Source organism: Equus przewalskii, chromosome 3 (genome assembly GCF_037783145.1).
Source record: "Equus przewalskii isolate Varuska chromosome 3, EquPr2, whole genome shotgun sequence".
In the NCBI taxonomy this organism is placed as follows: Eukaryota; Metazoa; Chordata; class Mammalia; order Perissodactyla; family Equidae; genus Equus; species Equus przewalskii.
The window spans coordinates 85,329,488-85,349,649 of NC_091833.1; the positions used below are offsets into that span (position 1 = coordinate 85,329,488).

The window sequence follows — 20,162 nt, forward strand, 5'->3', positions numbered from 1 at the left end:
TAGAAACTGCCAGTCTTCCCAGGGAGTATATTTATAACAGAGGGCTCCTGACACAATACCAGGGTATCTTACCTTTACCTTTACTTAACACTCTTCCAGACAATTTTCTAATAATACATTCTGTGAACAGCATCTTTAACAGCTTGGATAATATTTTCTCAGATGGATGTACATTTACTTAACCAGTCACATAGTATCTTGTTAGTTTTCACTAAGGTTTTACTATTTTAAAAAATCTACAAAGAATATTTGCTTCCCCAAAATTAGTTCCATGGGGTGTTAGTAAGCAGTATATGGGACAAGTGTTTCATGGTCGATAAATACATTTGGAAACTGTGGCTTAAAAAACTATTCAGTAGAGTTCTTTGTGGTGATTTCTCAAAGCCTTAAATATGCGACTCTGCGCTGTGACTCTCCGAGAGGATGCTGCTGTGGTTCTTTTATACCTTTTCTCAGCTTTGGGCCGTGGCGTGCCTTTTGGGGGCAGTGCCTTCAGGACTAGTGATTATAGAACAGTTTCCTGAGATACTAACCTAGGTGCAAAAGCTGTCCCAGATTTCAACACATAGTTCCAGAAATTGAATTATCAAATTAACTGGAATGAATGTTTGTGTCCTTGATGCGCATTGTGAAATACTTTTCCCAAAGGCGATTCTATTGCTGATGGAAATATAAACTGTTAGAAAGACCTGTTTCATCATTCCTCCCCCCTGCAACTCACTAGTTGTTTAAATCCGATCTAATGTGGTGGTGTTTCTGACTACGGAGAGGCTCAGCACTCTTCCTTGTTGTTCCTTACTTGCTGCGGCTTTTGTGAATACCTTCTCGGGTCTTCTGTTGGCACCTTAGCTATTCTTGTGAACATAAATGGTCTATTCCTATAATGAGATATTAATGCAGAATGTCATGTATTTGTGACATTCTCCCAGTTTTTTGTTTATCTTTTATGTTTTAGTTATGTTCTTTTTGAACATGTGGAACTTCTAAATTTTTATGAGTCAGTTCTTTAAAGCATTTCTTTTTGTAGTTTTTTCACTATTTTTAAGCTTCGAAGGTCTTTATATAGAGCTTTATCTAGACATTTAATAATCACTTCTTGGTTTTTTGTTGTTATTAACATTAACTCTTAACCCCTCTGGAATTTATATTCATTTATCTTGCTGCTCTCCCCTCCAAAAAAATAACTAACCAAGTTTTACAGCACTGTTTTCTGAATAATTTTCTCTTCCCAAATTAGCATATTATGCCTGTGCAGTCTTTCATAATTTTTATGAAAAAAAATTTATCTCCATTTCCTAAATTAGCAAATTGAGTTGAATGGCGGTTTCAGTCTGGAGATGAGCATATATTGTGATATTCATGTGATGAAAACCATGACATTTATAAACTGACTTACACTTAATTTGATATTGTTATAAAAATTTCCGTCCTTGAAGCTCATGGGAGAGATCACTAGAAAAGACAAAAGACTAGCGTGTTTAAAGATATTTGAAAATTAAAATGAAGAAAGGAAAGTTTATTAATAATCAGTGTGAACAATAAAAGCATCCACTTTACAAACATTCTCAAGTTTCTTTCTCACAATCCACTTTACAGCTGAGGAAGCAGAGACTCAGAAGTTACTTCCCCCAGGTCTGAGAGCTGGGAAGGGCAGAGCCAGGACTCGTTCCAGGACTGTTTATCACCAGCCCGGCTCCAACTAGGGTCCACCGATAGAGTCTTAGGATTCCCCAAAGGGCCTTCTTTTTTAGACAGCGTCTGTACCTTATCCAAGAGTAAGAGTCCTAGTGCACACTCTGGCATCTCTAGTGTAGGAGGGGTAGACTTAAGAACCACATCCTGAAGGTTTGGAGGCAGGTAGCACATTGAAATTCTCTCTCCTGCAAGACTGGCCCGGGCCCCTGAAGGTGAAGAAGTAAGTGTTCCTTTCTGGTGTGGGAACGGAGGTGCAAGGGATCACCTCACTGTGGGTCAGAAGGTAAGCCCCTCTTATCTGGTCAAGCCCCTTAGCTTGGCTAAATGACATGAGCGCGGATTTTCTCAAACGTTCTTTCTCTGCGGGTTCACATGGAAATTTCAGAACAATCCCTCTTTCCTCTGCTGCGACTTGCGTTTTCAAGCAGCCCGCGTGTTCCAACGTTGAGCCAGCATCTCCACAGAGACAAGCGGGTGTTTGTTCCCCACGCAGGGGCTGTGCCCTCCAGTGCACGGGCTCTGTGGCTCCCTCGGCGGAGCCTTTCTCAAGTCCCCCGGGAGCCACTTTTGTGGCAGATTCCATTTGGTTTCACAGGGCCTCGAGGAGGGGCGGTGGGGGCCCCCTGGCATGGCCCACCAATCTCCCACGTTAAGAGCAATTTGCAGGCTGCTCTCAGAGGGAGCCCGAGCCCAGCCCCGAACAGGCTGCTCCTGTTACCCCCATTGTCTGCGGGCATCGGGCGGCTTTTCCCAGCTGACCTGCCTGCGAGGGGAGAGATGTGAAAAGTTAGAGACAAAAATGTTTTCTACAGAGTGAGGGGGAGCTTTCTTGTACAGAAAGGAAGGAAATACCTCTGTGGGATTTTATTTTTTTCTCCCCTCTTCATCCAAAAAATACAAAGAGACTCTCTGTCTTTAATGCGAATGTCGGCTTTAAATCTTTTAGGTTTGGATTAACTCTGCAAAAGGAAAAAAATCTGACAGGCTTTCAGATATGACGCAGAAAAACTTTTTTCCCCTCAATTCATGTTGTTCATTTGTAAAGCCAAAGGCTGGTGGACTGAATAGTGGGTGCCAGTTGTTCACCATTCATAGTTAACATCACAATGGTCAGAATTAGCAGCCTCGGGCTCCACCACCACTTCTGCCTTTTCCACCAGCGGACATTTAATACAAGGTGGCAAAGGCAAGAATAAATCTTTCTTCTCTTGCCCCCCAAGTTAAAATAGATTAAAATTAAGCCAAGTAAAGGTATTTTCACTTACATGACTGAATCTTATCTTACCTTTCCCCCTCACCCTGAAGGAAAAAGAAATGTGGGTTTTTTTACAGTCGTTACCGTGCTAAAAAGCTTCCTTCAATCTAAATAAAACCCACTGACTTGAGAGACATTTCCTATTACATAGTTATTGTTGGTTTTCACTATTGAGGATGTCAGCAAACATGTTGAAGATCATGTTTTGCTTATAAAATAAAGTGACTTTTATGTGAATATTTTTCATTTTGTTGGTGTCTAAAATATGGGTGCTTGTCTATTGAATCCATGCGGCAATATTTATTTTCTGAAATTTTGGATGATACATGTGTATGTTTTAAACGTCGTTAGAGCTGTTTAATCCTACATGGGGAAAAACTTTAGCATCCTTGAATCAACAGTCTGTATAAGGAAGCCCATGTCACCATAGAAAAAAATGTGAACAGCAGTTCCTGGTCTTCGGTTGAGAGTCCAAATGAATAGGTAATCTGAAGCGTAGTTGAAAATTAGTAATCTTTATATTGTAAGGATTGATTGATTAGGACTGTTATGTGTAATTGTGAAATTACCTGTAAGAATTAGACTCTAGGTCATTTTTAATTCCTGAATCACACCTAGTGAAAAAAATTTTTCTTGTGAGATTTTTAGTAGGGTGTAAATGTGCATGTGTTTGTCAGCTGCTTTTTAATGGAATTATAACAATACATTTATGGATTTAAATAGGTACTGCATGCTTAGTCTTGATAAACAGACTCAGAAGTGAAACAAAATATTTCTTTTGATTTTATTGTGCAATATTATTCCTTTTTAAGCTCTGTATAATCTAATTATGTTATGAGGGGATTTTTTATTATAATCGCAAATAACTAATAGACTTTATTGATTTTTTAATCATGGAATCATTTTCTTTGCAACTCAAGGACTCTGATGTGGTAATTTGGGATTTAATACAAAGGAATGATTAAAGTTATTTTTAACACACTTTTATTTGGGTTTTGTATACTAGATATTTGGTTTGACTTTAGCAATACCAGAATGCATCGATACAAGTTATGTAAATCTTTGAACAAAAATTAAGATTTTTCCTACCTGATATCAGCCAAAAATAATCAAATTATTATTTTCATATATATCTTAATTTGTTTATACTATGTTTATGATTTATCTGGATGATTTTTTAATATTGTGTAATATTTTACAAAAGTACAGTTGATTTTCATCTGTCAGAAATAATAAATTTAACTTCTAACCAGGATTTATTTTACATGTTGTAAGAGAATTTCATCCAGAGTGTGTTTGAAGTTTGCTCACAAAGATTGATTTTTATATTCTAAGTTATAAATGAAGGTCAAAGTTTATTATTCCATGTATTGACCACAGTAATAAAAATTTCACATAAAAATATGAAAAAGATTTGGCACATGACGAAACTTTGCTATACTAGCTGCTGAGGGAAAAAAAAATATAGTCAATGCATGTTTTAACACATTTGACTTTTAATTCCAAATATTTCACAAGTTTGAATTCAGAGTTATTATGTACTATCTTGCAGAATGAGATTCTTAAAATCATTTTACTTAAAATCATATAAATAATAAACCTGAATGATGTATTTCTTGGTTTTTAAAGTTGTTGTAATATTGTTTCTGGTGGTTTACGCAGGCAGCCATGTTGTTTAGTTCTGGAATCTTTTGGATGGGCCTTTTATTTATCCCTGTGACATCTTTGCTCCTTGACGTGGCGTACAAGGTGTAAGTATGATACCCAGTTACTTGCTAAAAATATAGATGCATGTTAATCCTCAGATTTCCCTAGTTGTAATATCAACTCAAGAATGTAGTTTGCAGACTAGGAATTAGTAATATTAGTTAATTCTACATAAGTAAAGAAGAAAGGAGTGACTGAGAAACTAGAAAACTAAATTAGCTTAAAAGACCAAACGAGAAGTAAGGCAGATAGTTTCAGTTACCATCAGAGAGTATGTTTTTAGATGTCAGCCTGAAAAACCCATTCAAGGTAAAAGAAAAAAATTCTATCTCCAAACACATATATATTTTTTGTTGGTGAGCAATAGTTATGAAAAGAAGTTTTTTGCTTGCCTGAATCTAAACATATATTTGAAATATAGAACCTAAAATTTTACTAATTTTTCTCAAGGATTATAAGTTTTAAAATGTTATCTCTCCCCACAAGAAACATCATTAACATTAATTATACGACATTTATTTATAACTGTGAGAGTTTTAATATTATAAACCTGAATGATTCAAAGACTGCTGTTTCTATAATTATGTTAATACTCAAGATTACTATAATTTTTTAGATTCTGTTGAGAAACTCTTGCTTGTTTTCTGGTTACTGTTGTACTTAGCATCGGCATGATAATAGGCCAGTTTCGTAAAGTCTTAAGTCTTCACACAAATATTTCCATGCCAATCCTTCCTTTGCAGTATCAAGAGGACTGCTTTTAAAACATTAGTAGATGAAGTTCAGGAACTGGAGGCAAAATCTCAAGACCCAGGAGCAGTTGTGCTTGGAAAAAGGTAAAGTACACATTGAATGTGTTCTTTTCCAAGTGAACGTTAACATTATCTTATATTAGTGGTTGGAAATAAGTGATAAACATTTAGCAGTTTAACCTGGAGCCAGCAGTGTCCTTGGCAGATTTTGGTATCAGAGAGATGTGGATTCCGATCAGATCCATCATTCACTAAGCTGTGTGTGACCTTAGCTAAGTTCCTTAATGCTCTTGAGCCTCAGTTTCCTCCTCTATAAAATGGGGATGATAATACCTACCTCATGGCTAGTTTTTGAGAATTGAATAAAATACTATAGATCAAGCAGGTAGCTTAGTGCCTGGTGCTTAATGAGCATTAAATAAATGGTTTATTGATAGTTACCAATATTACTGTGTTCTTAAACTGAAAGGAGGAAAAAAAGACTTTTAGCTTGAAACAGTATACATGATGAAGTAGTATGTAATGAAAATCAGCACATTACATAGGGCGTACTGCCCTACATTTGCCGTGGTTCAGGGCGTTTTAGGCACCGACATAGGCATCTATCATGTATGAAGTGAGTTATGACTTCTAAGTCCTCTTTCTTACCTTTGCCACCCCCAAAAAAGCAAGGTTAGAAAGCTAACCAAATTTACTAAATTCACAGAGCTTTATAAAAAAGAAATTAAAATTGTTTGAAAGCCATCTATAATAAAGCACAATTATGAATACCAGGGATATGTTGTATTTTTTCTCTTTCATCACACTAAAATGAGCTCAAGTGTTGTCTAAACCACAGGGAACGTTTTGCACCGGTATGTGTCACCTGCATCATGATTCACTGTCGTTACTCAGTTTGACACAACGGAGTAGGTGTCAGACTGGGAACTCAGACCTTGGCTTGCAGCCCTCACTGGCTTTCATTAGGCCAGGGGAACATGTCACACACCCGTCTGTGCCTCTCCTTTAGAAGTGATAGCACTGGCACTTGTGGAGCGCTCACGACGTGCTGGGCGCTGAGCTTACTGCTTCCTGTGTGCTCTCTCACTGAATCCCTATTACAAGCCTCTACAAATCCGTCATCCTCGTTTTTTCCAGATGAGGAAACCGGGTCTTAGAGAGTCTAAGTTCTCAAAGTCGTAAGTGACAGAGCAGGGCCTTGAGCCAACGTCAGTTGATTCTAGAGCCCCTGCTTCTAACCACTCACTGTTCTGCCTCCTTTTGCTTCTTTTCAGGAATGTGGTAGAGCAGCCAAGACAGCCTACCACTAGCTTGAAAAGGGCCTTATCCTCTCTGAGTCGGCATCCCTGTGTGTGTGATGGGAATGATGACACCTGCTTTCAGGGTTATGGGTCTTCTCTTCCCTCCACCTTCCCCTGCATCTCTGTCCCTACATCTAAAAGTCTGCATCTGCTCCATTGGCTGGCATTAGTAGTCCCCCAGTAAATGTTTCCTCTTTCACTTTAGTTGTAAAAAGGATGTGGTAAGAGTTCTAGTTCACAAAATTGTGAATAAAACCATTTATTAACAATTATTAGGGAAAGGATAATACTGTCATTGCCTTTAGGAGTAAATTTCTCATATCTGTAAGTATGTTGCTACAACATACATTGAGCCCTTCTGTGTGATATTTAGTTTTTGTGGTTTGTAGCATGTCAGTGGCTTTGAAAATTCATAAATCAGGCTGAGAGTTCGATGTAATGACTTCTAGGTCCTAAAGATTCAGGGAGTCTGTATATATGTAGCCCCTTCCATTAAATACAATAAGTCAGAGCCTAAAAAGGAAAGAAGTGAATTCCACCATAAATGACTGCCAACTTCTCCATAGAAAATGCATCAGATAAATTCCTTCTGCTGCCCAGCTCATTTGCCTAAAATAGCTATTCAACTTTTCTCAAGAACTCAGGAATGAGTTACTTGTTAACTGAATACCACAGACAAAAAACCCTGGTACAACATGTACCCCGTGTTGCCATTGCTGCCTATCAGTGATCAGAAGGGTGGCCCTGGTGAGGGCGACCATCGTGTCTTCCTGCAAGGTGAAAGCTAGAGGAGGAGGAAGTAAAAAGGATCTGTGAAAGGAGAAAAATAGAGCAGCAACTGGTTGGAAAAGTCTTCACGCTAAACTAATTATGTTCTAAATCAACTAAAGAATTGTCCAATTGATTTTACTGTCAGGATGATTTTAAGAACCTTGGAAAATGGGATTGAAGTCAAATTTCAAAAAAAGTTAGCTAATTTTATCTACATTTTCAAAGTGGGAGACGTGATTTCTATGTATTCTAGCGATATCAGACCTCCTTTCATCCCAAACACCACGTTGTTTTATGCCTCCAGTCTTTGCATGTGCTGTTTGCTTGTGTAGAAGCTGATAGCCTCTTACAGACTGGGCAGTCCAGTTCCTAGCTTTCAAAACCTAGTTCAGATGCAATTACCTCAACTTCCACAGATAAAATTAATTCCTACTCTGCTATGTCTGTGCTTGATACTTGTTGTGACATTTATTGTATCGTATTATAATCTACTCGTTTACCCTGTTTGTTTCCCCTACTAAATTGAGCTCCTTGAAGGAGAGGCCTCTGTCTTAGTCTTTACTGCAACCTCACACATAGCACAGCTCCAGGAACATAGTAGCATTTGATAAATATTTGTTGAATGGATGATCGAATGGTCAAGAGAGTAAACTAAGGAATGAATGAATGAGTGAGTAAAAGGATAGTTGAGTAGAGGGTAGTAAATAGATGATTGACCTGTGGGTAGTTAAATAAAAATATGGTACATAAGAACACAATTATACAGGTTATGTTTCCAAAACTAGTAATCTCCAAAGGAACACCAGTTTACTTTTTGTCATAGAATGATGCCATCTTGTGAGTTGATCATCCTCAATTTTCTTTTAATCTTCACTAAGCACTCCTATGAAGTCAAGCTATACATAAAATGAAACTGTGTCAGAGAAACTATAACTTGTGAGCACTGTATCCAGATTAGTATTAATTTTTCATCTTTACTCATTTTTAAAAATTAAAACATCTTGGTTAAAATAATTAGTCGTTTTTAGTAGAAGGAGTATGCCACTTACAATATTACCCAGCAAATTAGATATATTCAAGTTTTACATGGAAATTTTGAGGAGAGAGGTGTGTTTCATCATCTAGGTATTTTGTTTTCGAGCCATGGGTTATGGTAGAAATCGATTTAAGTCTAAAATGTTGGCAGAATAAGCCCAAACTTTACCTCCTGATCACTGTGTAGCCATGGCTTATTATTTTTGGTTAAGAAAATGACTAGAAGCTGCAAAAACCTGTTCCTTGCAGTAACTTTTATGTGGGCAGCCTCTAACACTAGGGAGCATTAGCATCTTCAATTCCAAAATCCAAAAACTTTGAAATTCAGTTCTTTTCCATAGGTTTATAAGAAACATTTCCTGAAAAAATCTAAATCATTTGTTATATAAATATAGGGGCATTAATGGTCTTTATTTTTTCTGCAATGTAAAATATTTATACACTTTATAGCAAAAACATGAATTTTTTGGAATATGAGCCTCTCAAATACCACTGGGGCCTATTATGTCTATAAGTTGTATGTAATGTTTTACCTTTTCCAAAACAAAACAAAAGTGAATTCATATCCACAAAAGTTTAAAATAAGGGATTATGGACAGTGGGCTCGTTGGAGACAAGGCAGTTATTTTTGGATATCTTTTGTGTACGTTTGAGAAGCAATGCATCTTCTAGACAGGCAAATATGATAATGAGATTAATAATTTTTTTCATATCTAACTGTAGACATTAGCCAGCATATCATCAGCAGTCATTACTATATAGAATTTTAGCCCAGGAGCCTCAGGTCAGTCCTCATTAATTTGTCCATTACCGTTGTTTGGCCCCTAGCCTTAGCTTTGAACAAGAGCGTAGAGAAGTACACATGTCAGGTAATTTGGTCATGTGGGTGGTGATGATGATCTATCCCAGCCTTTTTCTGTATTTTTTATCTTAATAAAAAGCTATTTTAACATTGCTGCCAAACTAATAGAAAAGAAACTATATTTCTCAATTTTCACACTGGACTTTATACCAGTATTACACAACTATCTTGGTAGGGGTTTCGAATAGGAGAATGTATCAACTGTTTTCCCCCAGCCTATTCTTATCATGGTGTTAATGGTTCTATCCAGCATTTGCAGAGAAAACTGACAGAACAATGAAATGTTATCTCCTCCAGAGCAGAGATTAAGCCTGTTATAGTCATTGTTTATCTCCCCGCCACCACCATCTAGTACAGGACAGCTGTCACATGCTATACACTAAAACATTCCATGAATGAATGGTGATTCACTTTCTGGAGATCCATTTTAATGAGTCAACCAAAATAACTTGGCAACCCAATATAAAGACAAATGCAAATTTACCGCTCTTCAAAGATTACTGAAAATACCTTAAGACGATGCGTCCCGGGACAATAATGGGTTTTTATCTATACTTTTTTTAGTGTCTCTAAATGAAATCTTATTTTAAAACATGGTGTCTTTCCACATCCCCTCCACCAGATATCTTAAGTTGCAGCGTTTTAGCGGGCTTGGCAATAAGGTAACAATATTTAAGTGGTAGTTGTGTGATTGCACTAAATAAATCCAGAATTTGCATAGCTTGGTATGTAAATGAAAGACCATACAAATTGAGTAAAACTACTGACCAAGAGTTGTGAATAGGATGTGGTTTTAGTTAGAAGGTATCTTACAGTCTTTTTTTTTTCCCTTCTCATACTGTGTTAAGCTGTTCAACAAAAACTGAACTTTTAACATGTCTATTAATGTTCATATGTTACCAGCGCATTTTATAATGTGACTTGATAGTAAAATCAGAACCCACAATCGTCGATGGCACAGAATTGTATAATTTTGAAATGATGAGTAGTACCCTAAGGGTAGGACAAGATTAGAGAAATACAAATCATCATCACTTATTATTTATTAAGCAGCCTCCTGTGAATGGCATTTGTATTCTGTGGGAGAGATTCTTTGCTCTATAGGAACTAAAGCAAGAGGTTCAGTGTAGCTAAGACAAAAAACATTACAACGACAAAAACCTAGTAGTTTTCCTACTAAGGAAGTGGAGTAGGGTCATTATAAATTAAAACTCCTGTGCGGCAATAGACATCTTGTGTTGAGCTGACGTTGAATCTAAACCAAGGCATCAGAAATGATCCTTGCAAAGTATCTTTTGTTTCGTGATAATCTCTGTTCTAGTGGATTTTTTATAATAAATTCTTGGGATCTGGGGGGTAGTAAGGATGGGAGGGACAGCCTTTACTGAATGCTTCCTAAGTGCCAATCACTGTGCTGGAAGCTGTGCAACTGCCTGCATCCTCACAGTCAGCCTGAGGGCTTGTCCTGTTATCCTTGAGAAGACCAAGAAAGGCTCGCCTAAGATGACCCAGCTGATAAGTGACAGACTCAGAATGAAACCAAAGTAAGACTGCAGAGCCCATGCTCTTGCCACAGTAGTGTGCTCCTTTCCAAAGAAAGAGACTTTCTTATTGCTTTTTTGTGTGTATGATGAGTACACTAGACATTAACTTGATGTAACAGCTGAGTGAAAGTACAGCCTTATGTGAACCATTACAAAACAAAATTACGTTATCTCATATATTTAAGTTGCCGTAAGAGGAAAGATGAAATTCTCACATCTGCCTTCTTAATACTTTCGTGTTGTAATATTAAAGTATTATGCATTTAGGAAGGCCAGCCTGAAACCTGGAAAATGTATTTTGGGAAGAAGCAGCTGCGTAATGATACATCGCCGTCCTCTAGTCTTCTGTAGTCATTTCAGTGTTAAACACCCGGGACTTCCCAGCACCCCATCCGCAGTGCTCTGCTAACAAAATCAGGCCACCTGCTGCCAAAGCTGCCGACTTCCTCAAAGCAGTTCCATATTTTCATGTCCCTCAGGGTCCTGGGGTCTGTAATGTTAGATCATTTTAAGAGTCGAGTCAGAAAAGTGACTGTAAAAATGGCCCTTTCCAATTCCCCATCTCTGTTTATTTCACTGGCAAAAACAAGTTTTACAAGTATTTGCAAAACCGCTGGAGTTTTACATTAATTAGCTTTCTTGCCTTAATGTAGCTAATTCCCAGTGACAATAAAGTATGTCTAATAAGTACCAGTTAACACCCCTTAAACTTTAAAAAAAATGTGTAGAAGATTACTACAAATGTCAACATTTCTAAATATTTTACTTCAGCAAAAGCCTAAATGTTTGTGTAATTATGAGTTCATTTTGCAGAGGATCCTTTTTTTTGTGTGTGTATGATAAAAATTGTTCCATTTCAATGTCTCAAAAAATTTGGCAAAATACAGAACTAACATAATTTACAGCAGTTTAACTAAAGTTTTTATAGTGGGGAAAATACAAGATGGAAATTTTTCAACTGAGTCAGTTCCAATGATTAAAACAAAATTGCGTAAACATTTGCTGCAATGCTTGTGGATTACTTATTAGCTCTTCATGCTGATTATGTTCTTTGATATCAAAGTAGAGTTTTATAAATAAGCCAGTGCAGAAATGGCATGACTGAGAGGATTGATGGTGTTTCAAAGTACGTTTCAAAAAAAACAACAAACAAAAAAAAAATAGAAATACATTTCAGAATTATTACTCAAATTCATTTATTCAACGAATGCTTGAGTTACTACTCTGCGAGACACTGTTCTATGTGCAGTGGGAACAAAATAGATGCATTATTTCTTGCAGTGTGCCTTTCAAAGTTACATAATTAATTAAATGGATTTGTTTCCTTGGAGAAGATTATTGTAAATGTTTATTGAAAAATATTTTTCCATGTCGTTTTACCTTTTATATTTCTGAAAATATAATTTATATATTTCTGAGTATAATTTCTGAAAATAGTTTATTTTAAAATCAAATTAAGGAATACATTTCATACTTGATCGAAGGAGGAGTGGAATTTTTCTAATTAAAAAGTTTATGAAATTTCTTCCTTGCATAATTTTTAAGATTTCTTTATATAACTAAAAAAATATTGTGCACCAAAATATGTGCAAAGTAGAAAAAAGATTTAGTAATAATTTTTTTAACTCTAAAAATGCATACTTAGAATATGGTAAGCAATTCAACCAAGTAGTAAGTCAACCAAGATTCTAGAAGCTAATAAACTACTGGGAGATTTTGTATTTATTCATTGTATTGTGCAGGTTCTGTGTCTCCCTTTGACTTAAATATAACTGGGAGGTAGGGAAGTCTTTGGATTATTGGAGACAGAATTCTCCTTAGCTATGGAAAAAAATAGCCTCAAAAGTATTTATCTAAATACTTGAAATCTCATTTACTGAGAAAATGGGATTTAAAAAAATCACTAGACTCCTGATTTCTCAAGCAATCTTTTGTTTAAGTCTAACTCTGTCTGGTGGTCCTTGGGCACGCTGGGGTCTCTGCCGAGTTGATAATTCGTTTCACACGTTTGCACCTGCTCTGCAGCCTCACGGAGAGGGCGCAACTGCTCAAGAACGTCTTTAAGAAGAACCACGTGAATTTGTACCGGTCTGAATCGGTGCAACATAACCTCCGTAAGTATTTGAGTTCTTATTCTTTAAAAAATTCTCTGGCATTATTTCTTAGCATTTATGAGAGCAGTACTTTGACTTTAGGGATATTTAAGTATTTAAAATTAACACCTAAAGCAAGTTTTGCATATTTGCAACATGTTATGTAAATAACAAATGTTTAGCGAATCCTTTGACCACAACCATCTCACTTTTAGCAGAAGAGAGAGAGTATTTTAAAATCTTGCTGCTCTCACTTAAAGGAAAATAACATTTCCACATGCCCCTTGCTACCTTAAATCTTAAAAAGAACCAGTGAAATAAATCTTAACTCTTAAAAGCTGCCTCTGTATTGTTATCTTTTCTACTTGAATAACTTTGCAAGAGCCTTTTCAGCTTTCATACAGCACAGTGAAACATATATTTTCCCCTTCAAAAATATTTATGAATATTTAGAGTTGTAGGAAATTATTGGGTATCACGCCCTCTTAACATTTCAAGGATCTAAAAAAGAATATAAGATATAAAGCCCTGTAGTAGATGTATTTGTGTTAGTAATATATCTTTTGTTTCATGTTGTTTCCACATATAATTTATTTTCATTTATATATGCTCATGTTTAATGCTTTTGCTTTTTATACTTCAAGAGGCCTTTTCTAAAGATGTGATCCCTTTGGGGGCCCTTTCTTATCCCCATGCCCCCTCCAACCATGCCGGGGCATGGGGGAGTTTATTTGTAGATGCTGGGAGCCAAGGAGAATGTTGTCGGAGGGCAAGAGACCACTTTTCCGCCATTCGCAGTTGTGTGTGTTTATCTCCATCTCCTCCTCTTCCTCACTGTTATTCTCCCTTCCCCGTCCTCCACCTGATCTGTATGGAAATACGTGTGTTCATGTGACTGACTCTCCCACCCTCTCTAGTATTCGGGAAGCAAAAATTAGATGGGTTGGACTTGAGATGCTGAACAGAAAATTGAGGGGACTTGAGAGCGCCTACTCATTCATCTAGAAGCAAAACTTGTAGAATCTAAGCCGGCAACCTACAGTCATCCCACTCTCCCTTTTGCAGCTGAGTCTGTGTCTTTTCTAGATATTAAAAATTAATGTCTTCGTGCTTTTGAAGATGGGAGAGATGTATTAGTTTCCCAAGTTAGAAAATGAGCACTCAAAACTCAGAGTAACAAGAGATTTCCAGTGACTTCATGATGGCCATTTCTATTTTATCTTTCACTTACAGATGGGTATGCTTTCTCTCAAGATGAAAATGGAATTGTCTCACAGTCTGAAGTGGTTAGAGCATATGACACCACAAAGCAGAGACCTGATGAATGGTGATGGGAAGGAGCTGCGAGGCAGGCTCTGCTGTGTCTAAGGAGAGCTCCCAGGTCTTCACCGGAATCTGCTGACCAATTCCAGTCTGGTCCAAGGAGGGGAAAGGTGGATCTGAGCTCATCTCGTTGATTGACATTCAGATTCATGTATATTATAGACAGAAGCACTGTGCAACTATACTGTAACACCATCTCTTTCAGATGTTTTAAAGTATTTGCTAAGTCTTTGTAAACAGAAATTGAAAATGACCTTGTATCTTGCCAGAGTGCTTTCTTAAACTGAGAATAGGTCAGTATTATGCCGTTACTCTGGGGCTGTACCTGACTATCAATTTATTGGATATACCACAAGGCAACCCACCATTTAAAAAACTCTAAAATGGTAATAAGTTAAAGGGACTCTTGATATCCAGACTTAGATTTCAGAATATGCTGAAAAAAAACCAGCATTCTTAAGGAACTGACTCACCTTTGAGCAAAATTTCTAAACAAGACATTAATAAGTGTTTGCGTCAAAAACTGTCTTGATAAATGTTTGCCAAAGAAGTTCAATAAATGTATTTCTCACTCAGTAGTCATTTGCCCGGAAATTTAAGAGAAAGTTTACCTCCAGTTCTGCTGTCAGATCTGCATGCTTGACTTTTCAAATGTAAGAGTGATTTGCAAAAATGAGTATTTCAAGGCATTTGCTACTAAAATCTGTCATGTTGCACCTTTGGCCTTACAAATGCTTCTTTCTGGTTTGTCTTGTTTATTTGTTAAAGTTATAGGGCACATGTGGTAATGTGACTCTGTCTCTACGATACTGATTTTTAAACCTGTATTTATGTTTCAGTCACTTCTGATGAAGTTTCATCATTGTTTAGATTCTTCTAAAAATCTGGCTTCTGCTGTAGACTGAGTGATGTCATTTTGTCTTAATGTTTTCTCTCTCAAGAAAAATATGCTTACGTATTTATGTGAGATGTCCAATGCTTCTGTCGAGATGTTTGGAATACCATGTCGGATAAACGCATGGGCTTTTGTAACATACGTACTCTCGGCTTTTGTCCTGTATGTTGGGTCTCCCTATGATTCCCACTGGAGCTGCCTGCTGTCTTATATAGCAATCCCGTGTTCTGGTGACTGCCCCTGTGCTTAAGACGGAGCATTACTTCACAGTTCACTGGTCAAGCAGCTCCCAAAAGTAGTCACATGCTGCTAATTGGGACAAAGAAGAAGTACATTTTCCCCATTTTAAAAACACCTATTTTACTCAAGGCTGTAACTTTACAGTCAAAGAACACTTTTCATCATAAGTAGCTTTCATTAATATGTTTTAAAATGTATGTTCAGTTTACTTATTTTCAGCATTTCCAAGACATCTCCTGAAAATGCCTATTTTGCTACCAAGAATATATGAAGGGGCTGTTTAAAAACCACCACCGGTTTTCTACACTATTTTTAAAATAACGCTTTCATTTAGAAAAAAATAAAAAGGAATTCTAGTTTTCAGAAACACTTCAGAGATTGAAGCAAACTTTTTGCCTTTTATTCAAAAGCCTGTTTGCCTTTAAGTGGACTTACCAGCAAAATAGGTAGAACTTACTCTTTTAAAAAACAAAGTCAACTAGAATTGAGAAGAGAGGTGATTTTCAAAATCACTCCTTGAGTTTAATAATTTCTCATTCTTTTCACCCTTTTTCTCAATCTAGGTATAAAATTGGGCTATATATCATTTCCTTCTCCATTAGCTATTTAGTTACAGGTATGCGTCCCATGTTTTCTACAAATAAGAGAAGTTATAACACATGCATGATTCTAACCGAAAGGAGGCAAGGAGTTGACATCCCTTCCCAGAGCCTTCCCAATGGGGATTCAGATTAAGAGAATGGGGAATCAAAACCTCTAGCAAGAGCACAGGTGTAAAAGGCTAAGATCATCTTCAAAATTCTGACGTCACCCACTTTAACCGTGTACTGAATGGATATTCAGAGCAGCTTCTCTGAGCCTCCCAATGGTGATAGTTGAGGTCAAACCACAAAAATCAAACAAGAATGAAGTACATCCCTCCAGAGAAACACTTTATAGCAATTACAGAGAAGAGCCACTTCCCTTTGCCCTCACTTCATCAGTGGCATCCTTCTCCAAAATTTTAATATCAATGTGATGAATATAATAGAACTGAATTTTCTGACTTAAGAAAGCTAAAAGTTTTATTTTTATCTTGAAACATGAATTGTTTCTGTGGAGCTCTTCAACATGAGTAGAATACTTATAGTTAATAATTTAATGTGTAAGATCATGATCTGAAATATGATTAATTTATGTCTTTTTGTCCCATGGTCCTATTTTTGAATTATCAATGTTAAGTCCATTTCTTTGCTTCTCGGGTGGGTATAGGGGGTCAACCTCCTTGGTAAAACTTAAAATATGACATTGCAATTGCAGTGACTTTGTAGTGTTAAGTTAGAGAAAACCCTCTGATTTTTTAACCTTCCTAAGGGGGAAAAAAGTAACACAGTTTTACCAGGATTAAAATAAACAGTTGAAGTGACTTTTAACGTTTATTTTCTGAAATAAGGACAGGTACTCTTCAATTAAAAAGTCCCTTGTAGGGACTGTGGCAGATGCTAACGCCATTGCTTTACAATGTTTACAATTCAGAAAATACTGCTTAAAATCCTCCTTCCTCTCCCGTTGAAAAGCTGGGGTTGCTTCTTTAATGTTGAATGGTACACAGTGATATTGAGCATGAAGTTTCTAAATGTTTTATATATACACATAAAAATATATTGTGTCTCACACCCAGAAAGATGCTTTATGGTAGAAATTACTAGCAGGAAGATGGTGTTTCTCAGGAATGTGGTAAATTTAAAATGATGTGTATGCTGCCCGCCCTCCCACGCCCCGCCCTGTGTGGTGTGAGCCTCCTTCAGCAGTATTGCCAAGTTCATGGAGAACTTCTAATTAAGTCAGGTGAACGTGTATTCTGCTCAATAATATTAGCCATTTACATGAATTGTAGGGTCATTAAATGGAATCAGTGATTCCTCTTAATTTCCAGGGGAAAAAAATGAATTTAAAAAACCAACATTTATTCTGATCATTACATTTTATATTTTAATTTTGCAACTCAACATTCTAAATACCCAATATGAAAGTCATATGTTAATTTGTTCTGCATCGTGCGCACTGCATATCAGTTATAGTTTGTCATTTAAAATGTGCTTTCAGGAAATGAATGCTAGTCTGAAAGTAATAGAATGTATATACATAGTTTTTAAATTATAACAATGTCATCATTATTACAAAGCTAAATAATCATTGGTGTTTATTTTTGTGCAGTTACCCTTTAATAGTTCCTGATTTTAAAACTCATATTATCAAATAAATCTATAATCTTGTAATCATGTACAAAATTTATTGAGAAAATGCCCACCCCATTCACATCATATGGACCACGCCTATGGAATTCTTTTTGTAAATTACTTAATGTAACACCATGCAGTCTGGTGCCTAATAAATGCTTTTTAATGATGAACGTTTCCATAATGCCTCTTAAAGAGACCATAGTCTGATTTTTCTCACATTAAAATAACTGAAGTCACTTGTGAAACTTATACTTTGCTGCATTTTAATTAACCTTCAACAGCTATTAAAATGGAATGTAAGTTAAATTTTGAAGGAAAGGAAATAAATGTTTTCCATTTTTCGTCTTGATTTATTTTCTGTATGAGAGCAGCTGTGTTTTTGATAGGTTTATGGTTTGCATGAATTAATATTTAAAGTGGTCTCGGCCAATGCATGGCTATTGCTATAAATCTTGATGTTTATTTCTGTCTTATAACATTCTATCATGGCCTACCTGGAATTTAATGTTCAGTGGACAAATTAATTGGTTCTCTGCACAACTTTTTTAAATAAGTAAATTGTTTTACAAACAAATTTGAACAAATTTAATTGAAACTTTTATTTAGCTTGCCTCTAAGAACTTTTCTTAATAAAGCTCACAAAACTTCTCAGCAAATAAATCTCCCTTAAGTAGGAAAAAGCTAGATTTCGTACTTGCTTACTTCGAATTAACAGCAATTTTCCGTAGGTAAATCTGCTCTTGCAAAGATGTGAGCAGAATATTTTAAAAAATAATATTTTTATGTTTCGTGGTTCTAGAATAGAAGGCAGAAATGCAGTAAATACTATTTGTTGTTTGTTTTACTACTTCAAGCTTCATTTTTCACATTTTCAAGTTTATTAGGTTAAAAAAAAAGGCAGCCTTGGAAGGCAGCTACTATGGAAAATTGCAGTTTGCATTAAAGATAAAATAGTATTTTCAGCTCCATTAAAAACCATTCCTGCTGAAACTGCTGTAGAAATTGTGAAGCTGCATGAGTGGAGAGTATTGAATCTGTGATTATAGTAGTTTTCTCAGGTTTGTTGATCTCGATGTTCAATGCACTGTGTTTTATAAATAGTTATTAAAGTTGAGTGATACCCAATTCTATGCAGTGTTATGTGTCATTGGCCTTTTGTGAATGTGCATGTTTTAAACTACAAATTTTACACATTTTGTCCTCTAATTGTTATTAAAAACGAAATAAACTTTACCATTACGTAAAGAAAATTGTTGAAGTTTTAATTGCTAGTTTTCGAAATTATATTCCTTTATAAAACATTCAAATCCACGGTAACTATAGTGTGAGAAGGTGAATCCATTCAATGACCTTTTAACATATTTTGTTTACAACTCCACTGATATACAAAATATTCCTTCATTTTTATCCAGCTAAATGAAACATTAAATGGGGTATATTAACTCTAGTTTGACAAGAAGAGTCATTTTGATAATTAAGTATCAAAAAAGAATTCTTTTAATAAAATTACTGTATTTGGATTCTTCAGTCAGAAAAGTCTCCCAGGACTGTCTCATTACATATTTAAATCAGCCTGCAAGTCAACAGCTAATTCATGGCACCATCCTTTCACTTAGGATGAATTTCTTAAGTTTTTCTAAACCCCCCCACTTTTCGTAAGTTCATGAGAAAGTGGCCAAGTTGAGCCAATAACCTTTGAAGGAAGTAACCAGAAAATATTAAAATTGCCATGTGAGACAAAAGTATAGGAAACATCAGAAATGAGAACAAGAGCTTTATCAAAAATCAGCATCCCTAGGTAAAAGAGAAAAGACTGACACTGCCATCTGGGAAACTGCTAGAACAGGACTCCTTCACCGAGAGGCACTGAGGAAGCAGGCTGAGGAGCCCCTGGTTTTATTAGAATGAGGCAGTGTGTGCTTAGCCCTCGGGGCCCCATGTCCTTTCCACAGTCTTCCTTCCCAGGGACAACCGTTGGTGTGGGTTCCCCAAGCAAAACCATGGCAGAACGAGGTACAGAAAAGTTACCTGCGAATTATATCAAATGATTTTCACAGTCAACTCCAATCTCCTTAAAATAAGTACTGTGTTTATACTGACCATGTAGTTTAAGATGCCTTCTAACACAGCTGTAAGGAAACAGCAAACTTGAAATACGTTCCCATAAATTCAATACATCATCCCCATTTAAAGTTTGTTTTTGTATGCTATGGCTTCTCTAACCTAAAGCTTCCATTTCGGTAACGCAGGCCCACTCATTTTAATGAAGAAAGATCTTCCTAACCTGGATAATTTCACTAGTAGGCTAATAAAACTTGTTGGAAAGTATGAAATATTTTTTTACTATCCAGTTTTTATTTCAAGTACAAACTATGTAACTAGCAATTCAAATAAGAATTCTCTGTCAGAATAATTTCATTAATAACTACTGTTTGTCTTTTTAAAATAGCCATGTACATATAAAAAT

At 36.2% G+C, this 20,162-nt stretch overlaps 1 protein-coding gene across 8 annotated transcripts in view; it reads left to right on the plus strand.

Annotated features, from left to right (window-relative positions):
• The window catches only part of ATP8A1 (ATPase phospholipid transporting 8A1), a 221,078-nt gene extending 202,133 nt beyond the window's left edge, over positions 1 to 18,945 (plus strand). For all 8 annotated transcript variants that reach the window (XM_070612924.1, XM_070612928.1, XM_070612931.1 and 5 more), the window contains 4 exons: positions 4,613 to 4,701; positions 5,401 to 5,493; positions 12,948 to 13,036; positions 14,249 to 18,945. In XM_070612924.1, the coding sequence (XP_070469025.1) occupies positions 4,613 to 4,701; positions 5,401 to 5,493; positions 12,948 to 13,036; positions 14,249 to 14,346 (369 nt within the window). In that variant the 3' untranslated portion in view covers positions 14,347 to 18,945. The remainder of the gene's footprint in view (positions 1 to 4,612; positions 4,702 to 5,400; positions 5,494 to 12,947; positions 13,037 to 14,248) is intronic.
• The last annotated feature ends 1,217 nt before the right edge of the window (positions 18,946 to 20,162 follow it).